This window comes from Pseudopipra pipra, chromosome 24 (assembly GCF_036250125.1).
Source record: "Pseudopipra pipra isolate bDixPip1 chromosome 24, bDixPip1.hap1, whole genome shotgun sequence".
Lineage (NCBI taxonomy): Eukaryota > Metazoa > Chordata > Aves > Passeriformes > Pipridae > Pseudopipra > Pseudopipra pipra.
In genome coordinates, this window is record NC_087572.1 from 3553518 (window position 1) to 3575000 (window position 21483).

The 21483-nt window shown below is 49.7% G+C and overlaps 1 protein-coding gene across 2 annotated transcripts in view; it reads left to right on the top strand.

The window, feature by feature from the left end:
- The window catches only part of ARID1A (AT-rich interaction domain 1A), a 57652-nt gene that overhangs the window by 33466 nt on the left and 2703 nt on the right, over positions 1-21483 (top strand). The window contains exons 5-20 of one of the 2 annotated variants that reach the window (XM_064635035.1): positions 7017-7257; positions 7577-7666; positions 8359-8526; positions 9286-9601; positions 10507-10652; positions 10735-10844; positions 11679-11888; positions 12320-12527; positions 16234-16366; positions 16713-16885; positions 17064-17214; positions 17362-17493; positions 17576-17672; positions 19415-20288; positions 20559-20689; positions 21190-21483. The exon at positions 21190-21483 is cut by the window's right edge and continues 2703 nt beyond it. In XM_064635035.1, the coding sequence (XP_064491105.1) occupies positions 7017-7257; positions 7577-7666; positions 8359-8526; positions 9286-9601; positions 10507-10652; positions 10735-10844; positions 11679-11888; positions 12320-12527; positions 16234-16366; positions 16713-16885; positions 17064-17214; positions 17362-17493; positions 17576-17672; positions 19415-20288; positions 20559-20689; positions 21190-21483 (3474 nt within the window). The remainder of the gene's footprint in view (positions 1-7016; positions 7258-7576; positions 7667-8358; positions 8527-9285; positions 9602-10506; positions 10653-10734; positions 10845-11678; positions 11889-12319; positions 12528-16233; positions 16367-16712; positions 16886-17063; positions 17215-17361; positions 17494-17575; positions 17673-19414; positions 20289-20558; positions 20690-21189) is intronic. The other variant, XM_064635036.1, reaches the window with a different exon arrangement.

Below are 21483 nucleotides of genomic sequence, written 5' to 3' on the forward strand. Positions count from 1 at the left end.
GATTGACTTGTAGGTTCCTTAATCCCCACACCATCCAGAAAACCAGTAAGAGCATCCTCTGGTCCTGCTGCCATGTTGCTGCTTGTTGTGCCTGGAATCCTCCTGCTTTGTTCCTGCAGCTTGTTTTGGGGTCAGTGTTGCTGTGGGAGCTGGAGGTTTTATCCTTTCCCTTCTGGATGGATGGGACAACCTCTGGGATAGCTGAAGTGACGCTGCTCTGCCAAGCAAAATTCAGCATTTACCTGCTGCCTTGGATATTTGATGTTGTATCAACGTGTGGATAAAGCTGGGAGTGCTTTTAGCAGCTGAGCAGCCTCCAAAGGGTTAAATGGAAACTCTTCTGTCCATTTTTGCTGTTGCATCTCCCAGGCTCCTGCGGAAGAGCTCAGCACCCAGCGCTCTCCGGGTGGGAATGCTGGCCTTCCACATGGCAGGCTTTCCCTTCAGCGACATCTTGTTCTGTGGATGAATCACGTTACTCCTTCTCTACTTTGTGCTGCAACTACAGCTCTGAATCTCCGCTCTCCGAAGACCGAGAAGATATTTTTTCAGTCTGCTCAGTGCTCGGAGAGGGTGGAAAACCCTCTTGCCTTCCTTCTTTTTTTTTTTTTTAAATATGTTTTATTTTATTTTATTTTATTTGGAGGGAGAAGAGAAGGAGGGGTGGCACAGGGTAGGAGCAGGAGATGTGATTAAAGCTCCTGCCGAGTAGATCTGTGGGAGTGGAGTATCGACCTCTGAAAAATCAATGGCTGCTGCGGTAGCAGCGCCGGCTGTTCCGCAAGGCTCCCGTTGCAGGAATGTAGTAAAGCCAGCAGCACTTCCCTCTGTCCTCCTCCCTGCTTTATTTTGTACCTGCTCTCTGCCAGCAGACCAGACTCACCTAGATTCACTGAGCTGGATTAGAAACAGCAGCTTATTTTTGCAGTCAGAGTGAAATTCCTCGTGTGCCACCGAGCCCCTCCTCCCGACAGCCTCCTCTCCGAATGCTCCTTTCCCTGCAGTGCAGCTCGAGCCTGCAGCTTCTCCCAGTTTGTCTAAAGCCAGCCTGGAAGAATGAGCTTTTCAGCTTCTTTTTTTGAGCAGGGAAACTGCACGAATCTCTCCTGGCGTGTTCTAGTCCCCATCTTAGGTTTGTAATTGTCAGCGCTGGTGCCTGAGAGGAGCTGAAACTCCTCGGAAGGGAAGGGAATATGGACCCTGTAGCACAGGCTGAAGCCTTGCTAGTGTTGCCTCCCTAATATTTGTTTTAGTGGGCAGGTGTTTTCCCTTGAAGTTGTAAAGTCTAGCACTTATTTCCTCTCCCCAAGGACTGCGTGGATGAGTAAGTGGCACATAAGGACTCAAAGGTCCTTGTGGCACCCTCAGTTTTGTACCAGGATCTTGATTTTTTTTCTTTTTTCTCTTGCAGAACCTGAGAACTGTCTGGTTTCTTGTTGCCCCACGTCACCCTTGCTCACATTAGAGGTTGAGCTTCCAGGGATGTATCCAAGGGGCCAAACCCAGTGATTTCACTGCATAAATAAATCCCTTTGTTCCTTCTGATTGCTGATCTTGTCCCGTTTTGAAGTGGGATGTAAGAGAAGAGGCAAGGCCATGAATTTACAGAGTTCCATAAAACATGGAAGTGTAGTGGGCAGCTTGTGCTGGCGTGGCAGTGAGCTTCCTTCTGGGAATTCCCTGGTTTTTATGCCAGGACAAAGTCGTCCTTCCCTGTTAAATTTAAAACCAAGCTTTTTGGCTTGTCACAGAGTAAGGGGTAAGAGCCACGTGGCAGTGGAGGAAACTCTGCACGGTCAGGGGTCACCAGCTCATGTTTCTGGGCTTTGGTTATATTTGATTAGTCTTTAGTCATCTTGGGCAGCTTGGGAATGTGGATGGACATGTTTCCCACACGTGTATGAGCACAAAATCAGTAACAGGTAAACTGACAGCTTTAAAAATATGTGATTTTGGGTTCTACCCCACTCTTCTCAAAGTATGGCAGGGGACAGAGCACGGGGGAACAGTGTTGCCAGAAAGTTCTCAGTGTGGTGAGGGAAAGACATTGGAAAGACATCCTGGTCTGTCACATCTGTGGAAACCTCAGGTTGGCTTTGCCAGGTGTCCTCTTGGATGTGCTGTGGGTGTGTGGTGTGAGTGGAGCATGGGGAGGTCTCCAGTGCTGGGAGACAGCGCTTTGTGGAGCGTGAGGTGCAGGATTCAGTTACCTGTGCTGCTGAGCAGGAACGAGTCTATCCATGTCCCCAAAATAGCAGGGAGATCCTGCCAGTCAGCTGTGTAATTGTTGTGATAGAAAGAACTGAGATATTTTGGGTGTGGAAATAAAGGGGGAAGGAAGGGACAAGATTGTGATTTTTTAGGTATTGGTAGTTCTTGAGTCAGTGGGAAAGCAACTGCAGAGAGAAAGAACTTGTAATAGAAAGTGGGCATTTCAATTAGAAGAATAAAGAGGCTTTTTCCCTTTCAGAAAGAATGGGGGAATACATTTATCCATTGTTCTCTGGTCTTGCTTGTGAGCATCTTTATGGAAATAACTGGCCTTACAGAATTTATAAGCTGCACCACATGCTCATCTCCAGACCATAATTTCCTTGAGTGCTGTCTGGTGATCTGATAGTGCTGGATCATTCCACCCTGCCTGAGCTCCTTCCCTCTTCCCCCACACTTCCCACGTGCACTGAGGCCGGGGAATGGGCAGGGGAGGCTATTCCATTTGCTTTCTGGTCAGTCTTCCTGCTCTTCCAGATAAGTGGGATGGGCCGGCGAGCGGAGGAGCCTTGAATCTCTCTTCTCCTCTGGGATTTTATTACCTTGATCTTAAGTATTTCTCGTTGTTTCATCTTTTTGTTTGTTTAACAAACAAGCTCCTATCAGAGAGTGGGGTGGTGGTTCCTCTTGTCAGATAAAAGAACCCCCGGCTGTTTCCAGCAGGAACCAGCCCGGCTCCCTCGTGTCGGCCGTGCCAGGGATAGATGAACTCCCCTGCCCCCTTCCTCTGGGTACCAGATTGTGCGATTCCAGGCATGGGTTTGTTGTGGTGTGAAAAGGGAGGTGTTGCTGCCGAGCCCTTGTTTGTCAGCAGCACTGACAGCCCCGTGCTGGCACCGGCCAGGCTCGGGCATCCAGTCGCAGCTGGAACGGTTATCGTTCCAGGGTCCCCGTGGGCTTCCGCTATCGGGTCACATCCCAAAATAACACTGGGCAGTATTTCAAGCGAAGAAACTCAGGCTTTTGGGGCTGCAGCCAGCCTGGAGTGTGAGATTCTGTGTGAAATAGTTGGAATCCCTCCAGCGTTTTTGATCTGCATGGCAGATGAGCAATAAAATGCATAAAAAACACATTGGAAACACGTGAGGAAATTCTCCAGACCCTGACGTTTCCTCCGAGTTGGCAGAGTTACTGCTGCCGAGCCTCACCTCCTGTCTCAGCTCTGTTGGCTGTGCTGGGGGAGGAGGGAAGGGGAGAGCCCTTCTCCTGCTGCTGCTGTGTCTTTCCAGGTCTCCTCCTGATGCTCCGTGGGAGGCAAATAAAACCTCCCAGGCCCTCTCCTCTTGGGCTTCATCCAGAACCCACGGCGGCAGCAGCAGGTCTCCATTATTTCCATGAGGTTTGGGTTTTTTTAAGGCTTCTCTGCCTTTAAAACAGGCTGTAGAGAGTTGGAGAGATTTTGTTTTCCCCTGGTTTTGGGGATATCAGAGCTGGGGGGGTATCCTTTAGGTTTAGTTAAAACCTTGATGCTTGGTGTCCTGAGATAACTTGATAGGAGGAAACCAGCTCCTCGCTGATGAGCTGCTTGCACTCAGACATTCCAGTCCCTGTTTGCTCCTTCCCCTTGCAGGAGTTTCCCTTCTGAGAAACTCAGTCCTGAATAACACACTCAGAAAATGCTGCTCTGCTGGCAGAGCCCTTCTTTGCTGGAAAATGACTTTATTGTTGGAATTCACAAAACTTAACAGATTTTTTAGAGGTGAAAGTCACTTTATGAGTTACTTGATTTTTATGGTTGTGTTTCATCTCCTGTCTTAACAGCCATGAAAGGGGGATGTGTAATTTACTTCTAACTCATTTAAACTAATAATCTGAGAATCTGATCCACAGCTAAAGGTCTGCTGTTCCTCTATGGGGTCCCTGATGGTATGTCAGCAATGCAGAGGGGCCCTCACTCTCACAAAACCCACCCAGTATTCACCTGCTTAATTAAAACTGGATGTTTTTCAATGATTTAGGCTTTGATGCATAGAATGGTCAAAGACATCAGCTTTAAAGATCATTATCTAGTTATTTAGGAGTTAATTTTCAAAGAGTTTTTAATGTTACTTCATTTTATGTCTTGCAGATATTTTCATGTCTGGCATTACCAAGTCTTGCCCTCTTAGTCTGCCCAGTTCATATATGAATATTGCTCATACCATGGAGCAGACAGTGACCTCCACACATCCTGAGGTCCTTCCATCCAAAGCCTTCTCTCTTGCCTCTTGGAAAAGCACTTACACTCCTGATAAAGGAAGGAAACTCACATTTCACTTTGCACACTCGCTCTGTGTCTGTCCTTTCATGCCAGTATTTGTCTCAGGTGTACATTTATGTGGGTTTTTTTTTCCTTTGAGCCTAAAAATCCCTCACCTCCACAGCTCTGGGCTCTGCCCCTCTGCTCCCAAGATTTAGCTGCTCTGAAATTCCACACCACATCAGCTCGTGGTGGTGGGGATTTTAAAGCTGCAAATGGGTCTGGCCTCCAGCTTCATTTCAGTGATGAGGAAAACAGTCTTTGGATGCATTTGGTGATTCAGACTAAAACTACCTTAATGCATTTAAGGGACATACCAGTATTTTCACCCAGTTTTATGCTGGGCTGACTTGTTTCTGGACATTCTGATCCCTTAGTTGACTCTGAGGGGAATCTCATTGTGTGTCTTGTACTGGTGGCTGCAGTTCAGTGCAGTGGATCTCAGGGAGAGGAATGTTTTGTGTCTTGATTGTTTGTGTTGGTTGATGCTTTTTAATGCAAAATGTTGGAAATAATGTCTCTTTACTCCCACTTCAGATGGTTTCTGCAGTAGGAATGTGGGACTTATCAAAGTTGTCCAGGGAAAACTGCCCAAATAGCTGCATGAAGCAGCAGTACTTTTGATGCTACAGTAGGAAAGTAGTGAAAATTGCAAGAGATCTCAGACACTATTTTTAGGCTTTTTCTGCAGTTTTTTAGCTTTCATTGAGATAAAACAAAGCTTTTTTTTTTTTTCCTCAGGAAGATAATACTTGAGCAGTAAGCAAATATACCTCTGAGACTGTGGTGCAGGAAATGAGCTCTCCAACAGAAACAGTGATGGAAGGGGAGGGGGGACACACATGAACTAAGTCATCCCACCGAGTGACTGGGGGTTTCAGCTCCAGTGTAGCATTTTTTAGAAGCATTTTGATTAAATTCCACTAAAGTAGAGGAGATTTCCCCGCTGCAGCAGCTGAGTGTGGTGCTGATGCCCAGCTCTCCCCTCTGTCCTGAATGTCACTGTCCCACAGGTGTGGTGAGGTGGTTGGGTATCTCCCAGGTTGGTTTTTATTCTTCTGTAACTCCACTCCACTTTCACTCCGTAACATCCTCTTCCTGGGATGTGGTGACGTGTTGTTCACCAGCTTGGGATGACAGGGATGTGCTGTGAGAGCCTTTCCACAGATCACCTGGCAGACTGGTGTTAGGAGTGATAGCTCTGCTTCTGAAGGCTGATAAGCTGCAGTATCTTGTGTCCCAGGTCCTCCTGCACTGCTGGAGCTGGGAAGACGTCACCTGAACTGCTGCTGAACCAGGAATTGTCCAGTCAGTGTAAATGAGACCGGGGTGTCCAAGTGATTTATCAGTTGGCTCAGCCTTTCTGTGTGAGGTTTTAAATGACTTGGGTTCTGTTGGTGCTGCTCAGCTGAATTCTCTGCAGGGGGAGATGATCTGAGATACCTTCAGGGCTCAGCCCAGGATCTTTCTGATCCAGTGTTGATTACTCTGGAAGACTTAGGAGGGACAGGTGAAGTCCTGGTAAGCTTTGGTCTCCCACTTCTTCACCTGCCAGTGATCCTTTGAACCTCTGGCAGAGATTTTATCTAATCACTGGAATAGTTACAACTTCCCAGCTTTCTGTTCAAATACGCCACCACTTCCTCTGGCTCAGGCTGTTCCTGACTCATTCACTGCAGGCCAAGCCTGAACAGCTGATGCACCTTGTTATCAACCAGACAGTACAACTGGGCATGTTGGATCTGCACATCATCTTCTTGGAATTATCCCCGTTCTCACACTTGCCAGCTGAATTTTGATGCTGTCACTTTGCTGCTGTGGCAATTGGAGGTTTCAGCTCTCTCAGGCTTTTTGTGCTTTGCTTCTGCCAAGGTGGATACATGCAGGAGGAAGGGTGTTTTCTAGCCTTGCCTTCAAGAAAAACTGAACTTTAGAGGTTGATGCAGTAACTGCTAATTTTTGCTGTCTTTGAAGAAAGGGAAGCGGGAACCCTGAAGAGTATTTTATGGTTTTCTTTTAAATCTCTGTTTAGTTTGTTTTTATCCATCTCAAGTGAGTAGTTTCCCAGCTCATAGGAGGTTTATGAATTAATTATGGTGAGGCAGGAGTTTTCTGTCTTTCAGAGGCTGAGCCACGTTTCTCTTCCAAGCCGCGATCACATGGACTGTCTCCTGTGTTTGCAGTTTTACGTGTACTGTTGATGCATTCTTTAATTTCCCACCTCTAAACTGAATTTAAAATAAAGCAAGTAGGAAAATTAGCCAATTGTTTGGACCATCAGCAAAGCAACCCAGGAACTCCCGGGTTCAGACAGGCAGCAGGATAAGACACGTCTGGCAGTTACCTCAGTCTGCAGCAGCCTCTGGTGCTGACAGTAACAAGAACTGAGTTCATTGATTTCTGTTTGTAACATGCCTAAGGGAGAAACGCTCTTCCTTAGTGGGATGTGAGAGAACAGTCCCATGTCTTTGTATTCTAGCCTGATGTGTTTCTCTGTGCCTTGCAGGACCTGTCTGGTTCCATAGATGATCTGCCCATGGGTACCGAAGGAGCCCTGAGCCCTGGCGTAAGCACATCAGGGATTTCCAGCAGTCAGGGAGAGCAGAGTAACCCAGCTCAGTCTCCTTTCTCGCCACATACCTCTCCTCACCTGCCAGGCATCAGAGGACCCTCCCCATCCCCAGTTGGATCTCCAGCCAGTGTTGCTCAGTCCCGCTCTGGGCCACTCTCACCTGCTGCAGTACCAGGTAACGCTGCCTGGCACTTGAATTACAGTGCCCAGTGGGGAGGAACTGCCCAGTGTCAGCACTGTGTGGTTACTGAGGCCCACTGAGCTCATTTATTTTCCTTGGGATGTCTGTAGCTCCTCAAGGATGGGTGGGATGGCTGGGAAACCACCGGTGTCATTTCGCTGGGTTAACGCGACCGATCTCGCTTTTGTTTCCCCTCACTGTGACCCAACATCCCTTTCTCCTGGAGTTGTTAGGGGTTCTGGGATTTAGCTCTAGTGCTTGTTGGGTTTGTGGTGTGCAGTTTGTGATGAGCACTCTCCTGTTTGTGGCACAGGCAATCAGATGCCACCCCGACCGCCCAGCGGCCAGTCGGACACCATCCTGCATCCTTCCATGAACCAGTCCAGCATCGCCCAGGATCGAGGTGTGTGACACAACCTAACAGCTGTAACTGTACAGCCAGATGTGTAACTAAAAACCACCTGGCCTGGTGACATGAATTCTGTGCTGAGAGAGCATTTAAAAGCTGCCCCAGGTTTATAACCTCTGGGTGTTGAGGCAACTTGCAGTAAATTATTGTTGTTGCTGGTTGTTTGGCCTCTAAATGTTCCATCCAAGCTGGTGTTTTGGCTTGGAAGATGTTTTCTCTGGCTTTTCAACATGTTTTTCTGTGCATGTTCTTGCCCAACGTCCAGTGACTTTTAAGTTTCAAAACAAGGAGTGCTTGCAACAATATTGTGGGGCTTTTCCCTCTAAGAGAATAAGATTTCTTTAGGGGGAAAATGCCTGTAAAAAATTTCAGCTCTCCTGGCTGAAGGTGCACAGTTGTCACCAGGAGAAAACAAACAAGCAAACAGAAGCCACCACCAAGAAGCCCCCAGGATTTGCAGAGCCTCACTGGCTTCTGCTGTGACACTGAGGGTTATTTCTGGCCAAAACAGGATCTGTTACCTGCTCAGATAACACTGACTCCTTAATGCAAGCACTGAAACCTGTCCAGGCTGTTGCTGGAAGGATTTTGTTAGTCCTGGGTGTTGCTTTCCTTAGAAACATGTATGTCCAGTGGCACCTGTGGGTGCTTTGCACTAATAATTTGCTCCATCCCCCTGTGTGCAGGTTACATGCAGAGGAACCCTCAGATGCCCCAGTACAGCTCCCCCCAGCCCGGCTCAGCCTTATCCCCCCGGCAGTCCTCCGGGGGCCAGATGCACGCCGGGATGGGGCCGTACCAGCAGAACTCCATGGGAAGCTACGGACCCCAGGGGGGGCAGTACGGACCTCAAGGTGGGAACTGAGCTCAGCAAAGGCCTCTCTCTATCCTAACATCTTGTCTTTGAAGTCCCAAGTTGTTTAAGTCCATCCCTGGAAGTGTTCAAGTCCAGGCTGGATGGAGCCCCAAGCAACCTGGTCTAGTGGAAGGTCTCCCTGCCCGTGGCAGAGAGGTGGAACTTACTGATCTTTAAGGTCCCTTCCAACGCAAACCATTCCATGATTCTGTGATAAATGTTTTGATGTGTCTCCTCTTAGTGTGTGGGTGATGGAAACCAGCACGCTCCTCATGAGCTGGGAGGAGCTGTGCTTTGTTCCTGCTGAGGTTGATGGAATATGTTGCTTTCAGGAATAGTTTTATTTCTAAATGTAGGGTCCTTCCTCCTTGTTTAAAAACTTGCAGGTTGTGCATCCTGTGTAATAGTGACAAAGGACGAGTTCTCTTTGGAGAGGAAGAAAATGGAGTGTTGCCTGTTTTGGAAAGGGTTAATTGAGGGTTTTTGCATCCTGTCCTGGACCATTTGGCTCACTGTGCTGGGTTGAGGTTTGGGAGAGTTTCAGGCAGCTTCTGAATCGATGTTGTTGCTTGGCTATGTCAAAACACATTTTATGTGGCTTATATCCAAGTACTTTGACTTCGTGTTGAGGTGTGAACACTCCCCCTCATCTCTGTTAGTGATCTTTAAATATTTGCTGATAGAAGATTTTTATGGTGATTCATAAACTTAACTAGTTGAGTGATGTTGCCTTCCCCTCCTTTTTTTATCTCCTCAGGAGGTTATCCCAGGCAGCCAAACTACAATGCCATGTCCAATGCCAACTACCCCAGCCCGGGCATGGGAGGAAGCATGAACCCCATGGGAGCAGGGAGCCAGATGCACGGGCAGACTGGTGTGCCCCCCTACAGCGGGATCCCCCCGGGCAGGATGAGCCATGCAGCCATGGGGAACAGGCCCTACGGACCCAACATGGCAAATATGCCCCCCCAGGTGGGCACAGGGATGTGCCCCCCGCCCGCCGGGATGAACCGCAAAGCACAAGAGGCAGCTGCTGCTGCCATGCACGCTGCTGCCAACTCCATCCAGAACAGGTGAGGAGGGAGATTCCCCCCGTGAAAGTCCATCCCCTGTGTCAGATCTGGCTTTTGAGGGTGTGTGTGGAACAACCCAAATTTGGGGTAATGCTGGAATGAGCTCCAGTGAAGGTTTGTCCTTCCTGGAGACGTTTTGATCAGGCTCAAGTGTTGAAAAGGGAGAGCATAAAACTTGGACAAGCAGCATGTTGGAATGCCCAGAGAAGCTGTGGCTGCCCCATCCCTGGCAGTGTCCAAGGCCAGGTTGGACAGGGCTTGGAGCAACCTGGGTTAGTGGAAGGTGTCCCTGCCCAGGGCAGGGAGTTGTAACTAAATGATCTTTAAGGTCTTTTCCACCCCAAACCATCCCATGATTTTATACATCATTTATGGCATGCTCGGGGGATTTTTAATGATCGTAGCTGAAATTATTTAACTCTGAGATCTCTTCAGCTGTTTTGGCTTTTTTAAATCCTGATCTCCTCTGTTCCACGAGGAGATGCTGTGTGTGTGGTGCAGCCCCTAAATCCAGCAGCCACCCAGCTGTCTGATCCAAGGCATTGCTTGTCCAGTGTAGGGAACTTCTTCCTTTTAGGGCCTTGATGAGCAGCTGTGGGAAAGGAGCTGGAATTCAGCTCTGAACTTTGTACTGTTTTCTGTGGTGTGGTTTTTTGTTTTTTTTTTTTTTAATTTATTACCCATTTCAGAGTAGGTGTGTGTGGCCTTCCCAATGCCATGAGAGCCATGAATGTGCTTCTAAATTGGGTTCCCCCGAAGCTGGTGGATATATTTGTTGTCTGACTGGGCGTTGTGCTCTTTATCCTGCCCCAGAGGCTGCTTTTAGCAAAGCTGCTTCCTTAGAGGGCAAGATCTTAATGCTTAATATGTGGACTAAGTGTCTGTTTCTTCCTTGCCTTCTCTAGGCCTCCTGGTTATCCCAACATGAATCAAGGGGGCATGATGGGCACTGGACCTCCTTATGGACAGGGAATTAACAGTATGGCTGGCATGATAAACCCCCAGGGCCCACCCTACCCCATGGGTGGGAATATGGCCAACAACTCTGCAGGTAAGCCAGGGCTTTAGGATTTCGTTGATTCCATTGCACTGGGTTGAAAATCAGTATTAAAGATTTCCTTTTAACTCCCCAGGGATGGCAGCAAGCCCTGAAATGATGGGGCTTGGGGATGTCAAATTAACACCTGCAACTAAAATGAACAACAAGGCAGATGGGACGCCAAAAGCAGAATCCAAGTCAAAGGTAAAATGTTTTGGGTTTTGTTTTTAATGTCTCCCATCCTCTCCAGCGTCCAGGGAAATAAAACCCCACTGCATGTTCACTTGGGTTGAGCAGTGCATCTATCTAGTAAGTGTGAGAAATGAAGGGAAGCGTTTCCCAGTCCTTTGGGAGTCATTGATTTCACCTGTAAAACAATTCAGTATTAGAAATTATCACCTGCCACAGTGAAACTGCCAAAAGCAGCATAAACAAACCCGGGTTTGTTGCTGGTGTGGGCTGGGAGCTCTCACCCCTCAGCTGGGACGTGGCACACTGCAGTGTTAGTTGTTTCACAAACAAACCTCTTACTAATCCTGTATTAAAGCCAGAAGAGGGATGCAAACAAGTTCTTCAGGGAGTGTTTTTCTTTGCATTGCTGCTACCAGTTTCAAAAGAACCACCAAAAAAGCAGTTTCTGAGCCTGTCTCCTCCTTTGCTACTTGAGGGAAAATAAATGCTCTGCAGGTTTGATCCCTGTGCCAGCAGCAGCCTGCAGGAAGATCCAGGAGATCTCTCACTTCTGCTCCTGTATTCTGGAATCTGCCTTTCTTTCAACAAGGACTTGAATGCTCTTGGGCTGGGAGATGCCAGAAGCCACAAATCAGGGCTGTTCTGTCCTGGTCTGTGCTTTTGGATGCCTTTACTGATTAATCCTTGCCTGATGTTGATCTGAAACGAGTGTAAGCCTAACATAAATCTGTTCCCAACACAACAGCAGCACTTTGAGCTCTTACCTGCCTGCTTTTTGAAACCATCTCGGGTGTGAAAGAGGTGCTCTTGCGCTGCTCAGCCCTGATATCTCTTTCCTTCTCCTAGAAGTCCAGTTCCTCTACTACAACCAATGAGAAGATCACCAAACTCTACGAGCTGGGTGGGGAGCCCGAGAGGAAGCTGTGGGTGGATCGTTACCTGGCCTTCACCGAGGAGAAGGCCATGGGAATGACCAACCTCCCAGCAGTGGGCAGGAAACCCTTGGACCTTTACCGGCTCTACATCTCCGTGAAGGAGATTGGAGGATTGACTCAGGTGAGTGTCCACAGCCAGGGGACTGCTGCCCTTCAGAGGTAGTTTGTAGCCAGAGGTAAGCCATGAATTCCCATTTAGCCATGTTTGTTTCCCTAAATAAAACCCAGCATCCTCTAAGTGAGCTTAGCTCTCCCATTGTCTGGTTGAGAACAATCTGTGGTGAGACTCATTTCAACCCCTTTTTTTTTTCCCCTTTGTCCAGTGCAAAGATTGGTGACACTGTCTTTGCATCTGGCTGTCAGCTGACCTCGTGACCAGTTTGATTTGCAATCTGTCCCTGTTAGAAAGGTTTTCTGTAGGTGATGAAGATGAGTTTGGCCCCCGTTGCTTCCCTTGTGTGAACTGGGAAGTGTCGATTTCTCCCCAGAAAATTTCTTGGGAGGAGAAGTAGCTGGGATTTTGATCTCAGAGCCTCCTGTTTGGTTGTGCAGGTCAACAAGAACAAGAAATGGCGCGAGTTGGCCACAAATCTCAACGTGGGCACGTCCAGCAGTGCAGCCAGTTCCTTGAAGAAGCAGTACATCCAGTGTCTCTATGCCTTCGAGTGCAAGATTGAGCGAGGAGAAGACCCCCCTCCTGATATCTTTGCAGCTGCTGATTCAAAGAAGTCTCAGACTAAGATACAGCCTCCATCTCCAGGTGAGTTCAGACACTGGTTTAAGGTGTGCAGTGGATGTGTGAACTGGAGGATCTCTGGCACTGTGCACCCCACCCCATGTGCTGTGGGTCCAAACTTCCACAAAGCCCCCAGATGTTCTCTGGTTGTGTAGAATAAATACTTTGGTAATGTGGGAGTGAATGAAATTGAGAGTAAGTTGAGGCTCTCAGAATAGTTCAGGTTTTATGTGTCCAACCTCTGTACTGAAGTTTTAAGAAAAGGAAAACCTAAAAACATTTACACACACCTCTCTTGTTTTTTGCTACATCTCTACCTGAGGAGAATCTGGTGGAGAGAGAGGTCTGGAGTTTTCCCTGCAAGGTGACCCCTGCATATTCCAACAGCAGCCCTTGTGTGACTGCTCAGCTTTGGGGACTTGCTGGAAAAGTTGGGCTGGTTTTGACCATGCCAGTGGTACCTTCTGGGAGAAGAAGCTGGATATGGGTGTGAACTCACCTTCCTCAGGAATTCCTTCTTTCTGCCTTCAGCAGGAGTCGGGGAGGACCTTCTGAGGCTTTGTGCACAGAGAGCACTGTAGGCCTTCTACAAGTTGGATGCTTTAGGAATCAAGCCCTTTAAAATGAACAACTTCTGTTGTTTCAGGTTCGATGGGGTTCTCCAGTTTCTGCATATTTAAGCATAATGTTCAATTCAGATTTTGTTAAACCAAAAAAAAAAAAGGAAGACATCCAGGCCAGCCTTGCATGTTGTACTCTTTGGTCTTTGGAAAGTCTGATCCTTTCTGTCTCATTTGCATTGAGTTCATTGCTTGAATTGCTGCTGAACTTGCCAACCCTTCTTTAAGCTTGAGTTTTCCAGTTTGCCTTATAACTAAAAACCTTCAGATGCCTTTTCTGGTCAGGAGCCTGCTCATGTAGGTGAAATAAAAACTTGGTGTGCTTTGAAGTTCCTATAATGTTTGAAAAAAAAATACCCTTTTGGTTCTGACACTTGGCACCATCTTTGTCTGGCTCCTGAGGAGTGGAATAATGAACCTGTTTGGATTGTACTGCAGTTGTCCCAGTGCTGCTAAACCCTTGATTGGCTTGTCCCAATATTCTGTTGGCCACTACCTTTCTCTCTCCTTTCAGAATGTTGCTTTTTTAAAGAACTAAATCATGTCTTGTCACTGGCCAGGAAACCTGTCCCAGTGGAGCTTCATCCTTGGTGTGTTCTGCAAGATAAAGCAACTTCTGTGCCATCAGACTGAACTTCTGTCCAAAGTGGTTTCTGAGTTCTGCCTGAACTACACCACAAACCCATCCCTACTTTCTTTCCAAAAGCTCTTTCTTACCCCCCTGAGGCAGCAGAACAAAGATGTTAAGAGCATTTGGAGTTTGTTTGGAGAGAGCTGAGAGTTTTAGGAAGCCACTTAAGACTTGGTGTAGCTCTAGGTGTGTGTCAGGGTGGATTAGGTGGTGCATCAGTTTTTATTTTGTTTTAGCTAATGTGATGGCATGTGAAGGTCCTGGCTCTGCCTTCTGGGCTGAGCTTCAGCACATCAGCAGAAGGAATTTGCAGGGCTGGTGTCCCAAACTGTGCACGTTTGATTCCTGCCATGAGAGGACTCAGCTGTATTTCCGATTTAAACTGTTCTCTCCAGCTGTCTTGCTCCAGACTCCTACAACTGGGAATATGCAGAGGCAGCACTGAAGCTTGGCTGGCCACTCTGATCCTTTAAGTTGAATCACTCAGTGTGTCCATGCTCCTCTTTCACTTTCCTTTTCTTCCTCTCTCTTGCTCCCCTGGATCAGCAGGAACTGGGGTGTAGGGCACAACACAAATTACTCAACCCCAGCTCCAGGCTGAAGAGCCTTGGAATACTGAGTCCCAGTGGACACTGCATTTCCAGGGCCCAGTGTCCTCCAGACTCACACACACAGTCCTGTCTCCAAGAAATCACCTGGATAGAGAATAACTTCCCTGTTTATAAACCCAGTGGACAACAGCGGGACATTTTGAAGGCCCATCAGAAAGGCTGAAAGGCTCTGTTGTCCCACACAGACGTGGTTTGCTCTCCCTGCAGACTTTACAACCTGTTGGCATTGGCTTCCTCTTCATTTCTGCCAAATTAACTCCTGCAGAACTTTGGGAATGAGTTATCCATTAACCACTTTCTGAGGCTGCAGGGGTGCCGGAGCTCTTCCCGGGCAGTGTCCCTCCCACCCCTCAAACCCCAGAAGTGTTCACAGAGACCGGTGGCCGGGAGGGATTGAGAATTGCCTCACGGGCACTCGGGTTTCCTGAAAACCTTCCAGGGTTCCTGCTCGCAGACACAGCCTGTCCCTGGAGGGGGAGGAGGCACCACCAGTCCTCGCTGGGTTTTAATTCCCAGAGCGTGGAACTGGCCCCGCTCCAACTGTGTGTAAACTTGTGAGTGGGAGGGACGGCGGGAGGTGGGGACAAACACCAAATGGCAGCGACGCAGGGAATGTCTCGGGGCCTCTTCCTGCCGGTGCCAGCAGCACAAACGGAGCCGGGAGTGAATTCCCGGGGGAAGCGAGTGGAGCGAAGGAGGGCCCATGAATGAAACTCCCCGCTGAGCTCCCGCTGCCCTTCCTTCTCTCCGAGACCTCCCCGTGCTGGGAGGGAGTCACAGAGTTGAGGACAGGGTGCCAGGAAGGTGGGGTGTAAACAAACATGCCCTGGACGTGACCTCGGAGGATTTTAATGAATAGCTGAAATGACTCATCAACCAGCAGGGCTGGAGCTGAGGGATATCGGGTGCTGGGGACGGTAACTAATGGAAACATTAATTAAGAGTTCAGCTCCTGCCAGCTGCGAGGAGCGGCTGAACCTGAGCTGACACTGTCACAGCGATCCAGGGCCAGCGGAGCTCCTCGAGCTCACGGCACAGCTGGATTACACACAGCCTGGGATGTTTGATGAAAGCTCACTGGAGCGTAGAGCAGGGAGGCAGGGACCTTGCAGGGAACTTGCTGGACGGGTTTTGTCGTTCAGTGAAAAGATCCGGCATCTCCGGCATTCCCTGTTCCAGGAATCCTTGGGAGTGGCGCGTGAATTAACCCCTCTGGAAGGGCAGAGCAGCCTTGTTCAGAGATACTTGGTGGCTTCAGCTGATGTCCTGGGGTTTCCATCTCTAGGAAGGTTCCTGAGGCTTCCAGGAGAGGGGCTCAAACTCACCACCCTCCCAGGTGGAAAGGGTGTGAGGGTGACGTGTCAGGGGTTCCTTGCCAGGAAGCACCATATTCCTGCCACATGGTGCACTCCAGAGCATCAACCTCCGGTGGGATAGCTTGGGAGGCACCACACAGTGCCATGGTGGTGGCACCACGTGTAAAAGGGAGTGTGGTTAAGAATGAGGCACAGGGCAGCAGTCACAGCACCAGGCCTGACAGAGCTCAAGGAGTGTTTGGATGAAACTCTCAGGCACATGGTGTGACTCCCGGGGGTGGTCCTGTGCAGTGCTGAGGGTTGGACTCGATGATCCGTCCAACTCAGCATATTCTGAGATTCTGTGAGAAGGAACGTGTTCTCTGTATGTGGTTCTTCCAGGAAGCCTGTCCCAGCCTGTCCTTGAAACATTGAGCTCCTTGTACTTTTTTGGCCACATTTCACCTGTCTCTTCCTTCAAGGGCTCTCTGTTCTTGGGGCTGATGTTCTGGGAGGTCCTGGGTTGCATCCCCAGGGGCTAAAGCTGCTCACACCACATTTCTCCTCTTGCAGCGGGTTCAGGCTCCATGCAGGGTCCTCAGACACCTCAGTCCACCAGCAGCTCCATGGCAGAAGGAGGAGACTTGAAGCCACCAACTCCAGCGTCGACGCCACACAGCCAGATGCCCCCTTTGCCAGGCATCAGGTAGGGAACCATCGCTCCCTCCTCCGCTGTTGGGTGGGAGCTGTGAACATGGGGTCACCTCTGGCCATCACTGCAAGGGGCTGGGGATTTGACTGCCTGTTTTGGTGGGACTCCATTGCTCTGCTCCCTCATTTGTGGCTCGCAGGAGCATTGTGTGTCAATATTCATTAATTTGGAGGTGGGGTCAGAGGACACTGTTGAAGAAAGGCAGTTCATGAAAGGAGCAGGACTGTGGTCCTTCTAGGGGATAGCAACACCTGAGAGGCAGCACGTGAGGAAAACTATCCTGAGGAGCACCGTGGACCTCTGTAACCTGGTGTTTGTGGGGTTTTTTTTCTTGAACCAGGAGTAACTCCGTGGGCCTTCAGGATGCCTTTGCTGATGGCAGTGATCCTACGTTCCAGAAACGGAACTCCATGACTCCAAATCCAGGGTACCAGCCCAGCATGAATACCTCTGACATGATGGGTCGCATGTCTTACGAGCCAAATAAAGATCCTTACAGTGGTATGAGGAAAGGTGAGCAAGTCCTTGTGTTTTCTCCACTTTCTCCTTGAGTACTAATCCCTGCTAGCTGGCTGCACCCTGGAATGTGCTGTAGGAAACCTTCTGCTTGCCCCTTCTTCCCCAGAGAACGGGGTTTAACTTTCTGAGGCAGTGGTGGCCACACTAATTGTTTCTTCTCTCGGTATTCCAGCTCCAGGAAGCGATCCCTTCATGTCCTCAGGGCAGGGCCCCAACAGTGGTATGGGTGACCCTTACAACCGTGCTGCAGGCCCAGGGATGGGTAACATGGCCATGGGACAGCGGCAGCACTATTCCTACGGAGGTCCTTACGACAGAGTGAGGTGGGTACTGGAACCTGGAGGCATCCTGAGGTGCCTCGTGGGTGATCAGCCCTTGCTCTTCACTGCTGTGACTTTGGTGATCATTGGAGGAGCCAAGGGGGGAATCTAAGGGTTTATATGGGGTTTTTCTCTCTTGTTTCCATGTAGGACGGAGCCCGGCATGGGACCTGAGGGCAACTTGGGAACGGGAACTCCGCAGCCAAACATCATGCCTTCCACCCCGGAGTCGGGGATGTACTCTCCCAGCCGCTACCCACAGCAGCAGCAGCAGCAGCAAAGGTCTGTGGGGGGTGTTGCCCTTCCCAGTGAGAGAGCTCTGAGGCTCTGACAGCGACAATTAATGCATCTGTTTCTTCTGCAGACATGATTCCTATGGCAATCAATTCTCCACTCAAGGCACATCCTCGGGCAGCCCCTTCCCAAGCCAGCAAACCACCATGTATCAGCAGCAGCAGCAGGTAAGGGATCCCAAGGTTTCTGGTTTGTTCAACTGAGAGACATAAGAGGTTTTTATCTGTGAACGTTGTGAAGAAAGGAGGTGAAAACCCGCTGGTTGCTTTATGAATATGTAGAATTAAATACCTTATCAGAGAATCACACAGTGGTTTGGGTTGGAAGGGACCTTAAAGCTCATCTCATTCCAACCCCCTGCCATGGGCAGGGACACCTTCCACCAGACCAGGTTGCTCCAAGCCCCATCCAGCCTGGCCTTATACAGGAGGCTGTATAAATTGCAAACAATTTAAAGTTTTAATTAGCATTCCCAGTGTCGTGTTAGCAAGACAGTGTTCTGAGAATGGAGGTTGTTTGCACACCCTGGTCAGGCAGCAGGAGATGAGAAAGCTTTGCTGGGCACCTCTGCCCCTCTGGAACTTTCTGAATACAGTCCTGTTTCTCTAACACCTTTGGTCCAAGTGATGAGTTTATTTGGAGTAGCTCCTGGATCGTTCTGGGGAGCTGCTTCAGGTGGATCATTCTGCACAACCCAGAGGATTTTTTTTGTCTATCCCTTTCTGAGCCTGCAGCCAGAGGCTTCAGACTCCGTTGCCCAGCTGTCTCCTCCTCACTGTTCCCAAACCCATCAGGTTTGTTTCAGGACAGTTTGAATGAACATATATCCCTTCCCATAATCCTTACATATGACTTGCTCTTTGTATCCGTGCCAGGACCCATAATGTTTTCCTGATAATTTTAAGTCCTCTGCTTTAGGAGAGTATAGAGAGGGCACTCAGTGAGCTGTGCTAAGAATAATTCCAACTGCTCTGCCGTTTGGCTCTGCAACCAGAGCCACGGGGCTCGGAGCCAAGAGTTCGAGTTACTCTGGAACTTGTCATCTTTGAAGCCCTAGAGCTCCATCTGAAGCCAGTCATGACCGTGGAGTGTCTGAATCGCCTCTACAGCAGCTCCAGCACAGACCTTGGAGGCGAGAGAGATCCTGGATTTTAATTTTGTCTCCACCGTTGACTGTTTTCTCCATTTGCACTTAAAAGAATGAGGGGGGAGAATCATTCTTGCTCCTTTCAGCAGTGTGTTTTGAAATCCACAGGAAAGGAAGAAGCAGGAAGTAGAACAGTTTTTAATACATTTTGTTTGATGCTTCAGCAGAAACCTGGGAAATATAAAAGAATTAGGGTCTGATTAAATTCCTGGATGTGGAAGGAAGCAAGTACTGGTGCCTGGTTTGGTTTGTGGTGAATTCATTGTAGAGCTGAGTCTTTCCTGCAGGAAAGTCCTTTCTGCGGGCAGACTCCTGCCCCCAAGGCATCCTTGTAGAATCCACAAGGAAACTACCCAGCCAGCCACAAGGAATTGGCCTTGGCTTGTGGAAGGGAATGACTGATCCAGCTTCATGTTGGATATGGCCAGCAATGAGACAAAGCCTCTCCCAGGCTATGCCACAGGCCAGATCCTCTGGCTCTGAGGACTCTCCCCAGTGAGGTTTGGGTTCTTTGTTTCACAGAATACCAATAAACCAACAGAGGTTGGAAAAGACCTCCGAGATCATCGAGTCCAACCTGTGCCCGATCCCCACCTTGTCACCCAGCCCAGAGCACCGAGTGCCACGTCCTTGGACATCTCCAGGGATGGGGACTCCACCAGCTCCCTGGGCAGCCCCTGCAATGCCTGACAACCCTTTTAGTGAAACAGTCCTTCCTGAATTTCCAATCTCACGTTGTCAATGCCTTTCTCCTCCCCGCAGAACTACAAGCGGCCGATGGACGGGAGCTACGGCCTCCCCGCCAAGCGCCACGAAGGGGAGATGTACAACGTCCCCTACAGCGCCGGGCAGGGCCAGACCCAGCAGCAGCTGCCTCCAGCACAGCCCCAGCAGCCCAGCCAGCAGCCTCCTGCACAGCCATCCCCCCAGCAGGACCTGTATAACCAGTATGGGAGCACCTACCCCGCTGCCGACCGCCGAGCCGCCGGAGGGCCGCAGAACCAGTTCCCCTTCCAATTCGGCAGAGACAGGGTCTCGGCTCCCCCGGGCTCCAATGCTCAGCAGAACATGCCTCCTCAGATGATGGGTGGTCCCATCCAGTCCGCTCCGGAGGGTCCCCAGCAAGGGGCCATGTGGCAGGGGCGCAATGAGATGGGGTACAGCTTCCCCAACCGGCCGAGCACGGGCTCCGCGCCCCAGGGCCCCGCGTATCACGGAGTGACTCGAACAGATGAAATTCTGCATTCAGACCAGAGGGTCAACCACGAGGGACCATGGCCTTCCCACGGGAACAGGCAACCTCCTTATGGTCCCTCTGCCCCCGTGCCCCCAATGACCAGGCCCCCCCAGTCTAACTACCAGACCCCCCCCAGCATGCAGAATCACATTCCTCAGGTATCCAGCCCAGCACCTCTGCCCAGACCTCTGGAGAATCGCACTTCTCCGAGTAAATCTCCATTCCTGCACTCGGGGATGAAGATGCAGAAGGCAGGACCACCTGTTCCTGCCTCACACGTAACACCAGCAGCTGTCCAGCCTCCCATGATCCGACGAGACATCACCTTCCCGCCGGGATCAGTAGAAGCCACGCAACCTGTGTTGAAGCAGAGGAGGCGGCTAACAGCAAAAGATATCGGTGAGGAAACCCCTGCTTTCCTGCCTTGACCCTTTGGTGCAGTCCTGCCAGGCAGAAGGGCTCTGCTGGCTTTGAAAAAGCTGTATTTTTGCACGTTAATCGTATTTTCAGCCCTCATTTTGGCATTGCCTGCGGGCAGATTGCTGGTACACACAGTCTGTGCATCATCTTAATCAGGCTCTGCTCTTCACGGGTCCAAAAAGCAGTATCAAGTATCTCCTTTTTGTTTTTAAACTCCAGGAGCTAAAGTATCATGTGTTTATGTTACAGGAACTCCTGAAGCCTGGAGAGTGATGATGTCTCTGAAGTCTGGGCTGCTGGCTGAAAGTACGTGGGCCTTAGATACCATAAACATCCTGCTCTATGATGACAACAGCATAATGACCTTCAACCTCAGCCAGGTGGGTGCAGATGCTCTTTGGGGCAGGTCTTTGAAGTGCAAATTCTGTAGGGGTTTCTGTCAGTGAGCTGGCAACAATCAGCTCGTGCAGACTCCCGGGCGTCCCTGTACCTGGGGGAGCGTTCCAGGTGGGAAGAGAACATGGGGTCTGGGCAGCTGTGAGCTTGGTCACTCGCTGGCCCGTGTGATTTATGTGTGTGTTGGTGTGAAATCTCCTCAGCAGTCCTGGAAAGGCCCTCCCTGTGACTTAACCAGGAGGGAGATACAACCCAGGAGCACGTGGATGTGTGCAGGGGGACAGCTTGGATACTCACAGTCAGTATCTGCTTTTGTCCTTTCTCTCAAAGGACAAAAAACTCTGTTTTGCACCGTTTATTGCCAGCATGAAAAAAACCCATTAATTAACAGCGCTGCTTAAACTCTCAGCCCTGCTTGTGTTGACCTGAGCTGTTTTCTGATCACTGTTTCTTCCTCCCCTCCTGTTTTTCTCCCCCCTTGTAGCTGCCAGGCTTGCTGGAGCTCTTAGTGGAGTATTTCCGGCGCTGCCTGATCGAGATCTTTGGAATCCTGAAGGAATACGAGGTAGGGGACCCAGGGCAAAGAACACTATTAGATCCCGAAAGGTTCTGCAAATCTTCAGCTTCTTCTCCTGAGGAAGGGGAGGAGGACGACGAGCCACGGAGCCTGAACTGTGAGGAGGAGGAAGAGGACGAGGAAGAGGAGGAGGCCGCGTTCGCGAGCAAGGACAAAGCACCTCTGGAGAGCAGTGAGGAAAAACTAGTCAGTAAATTTGAC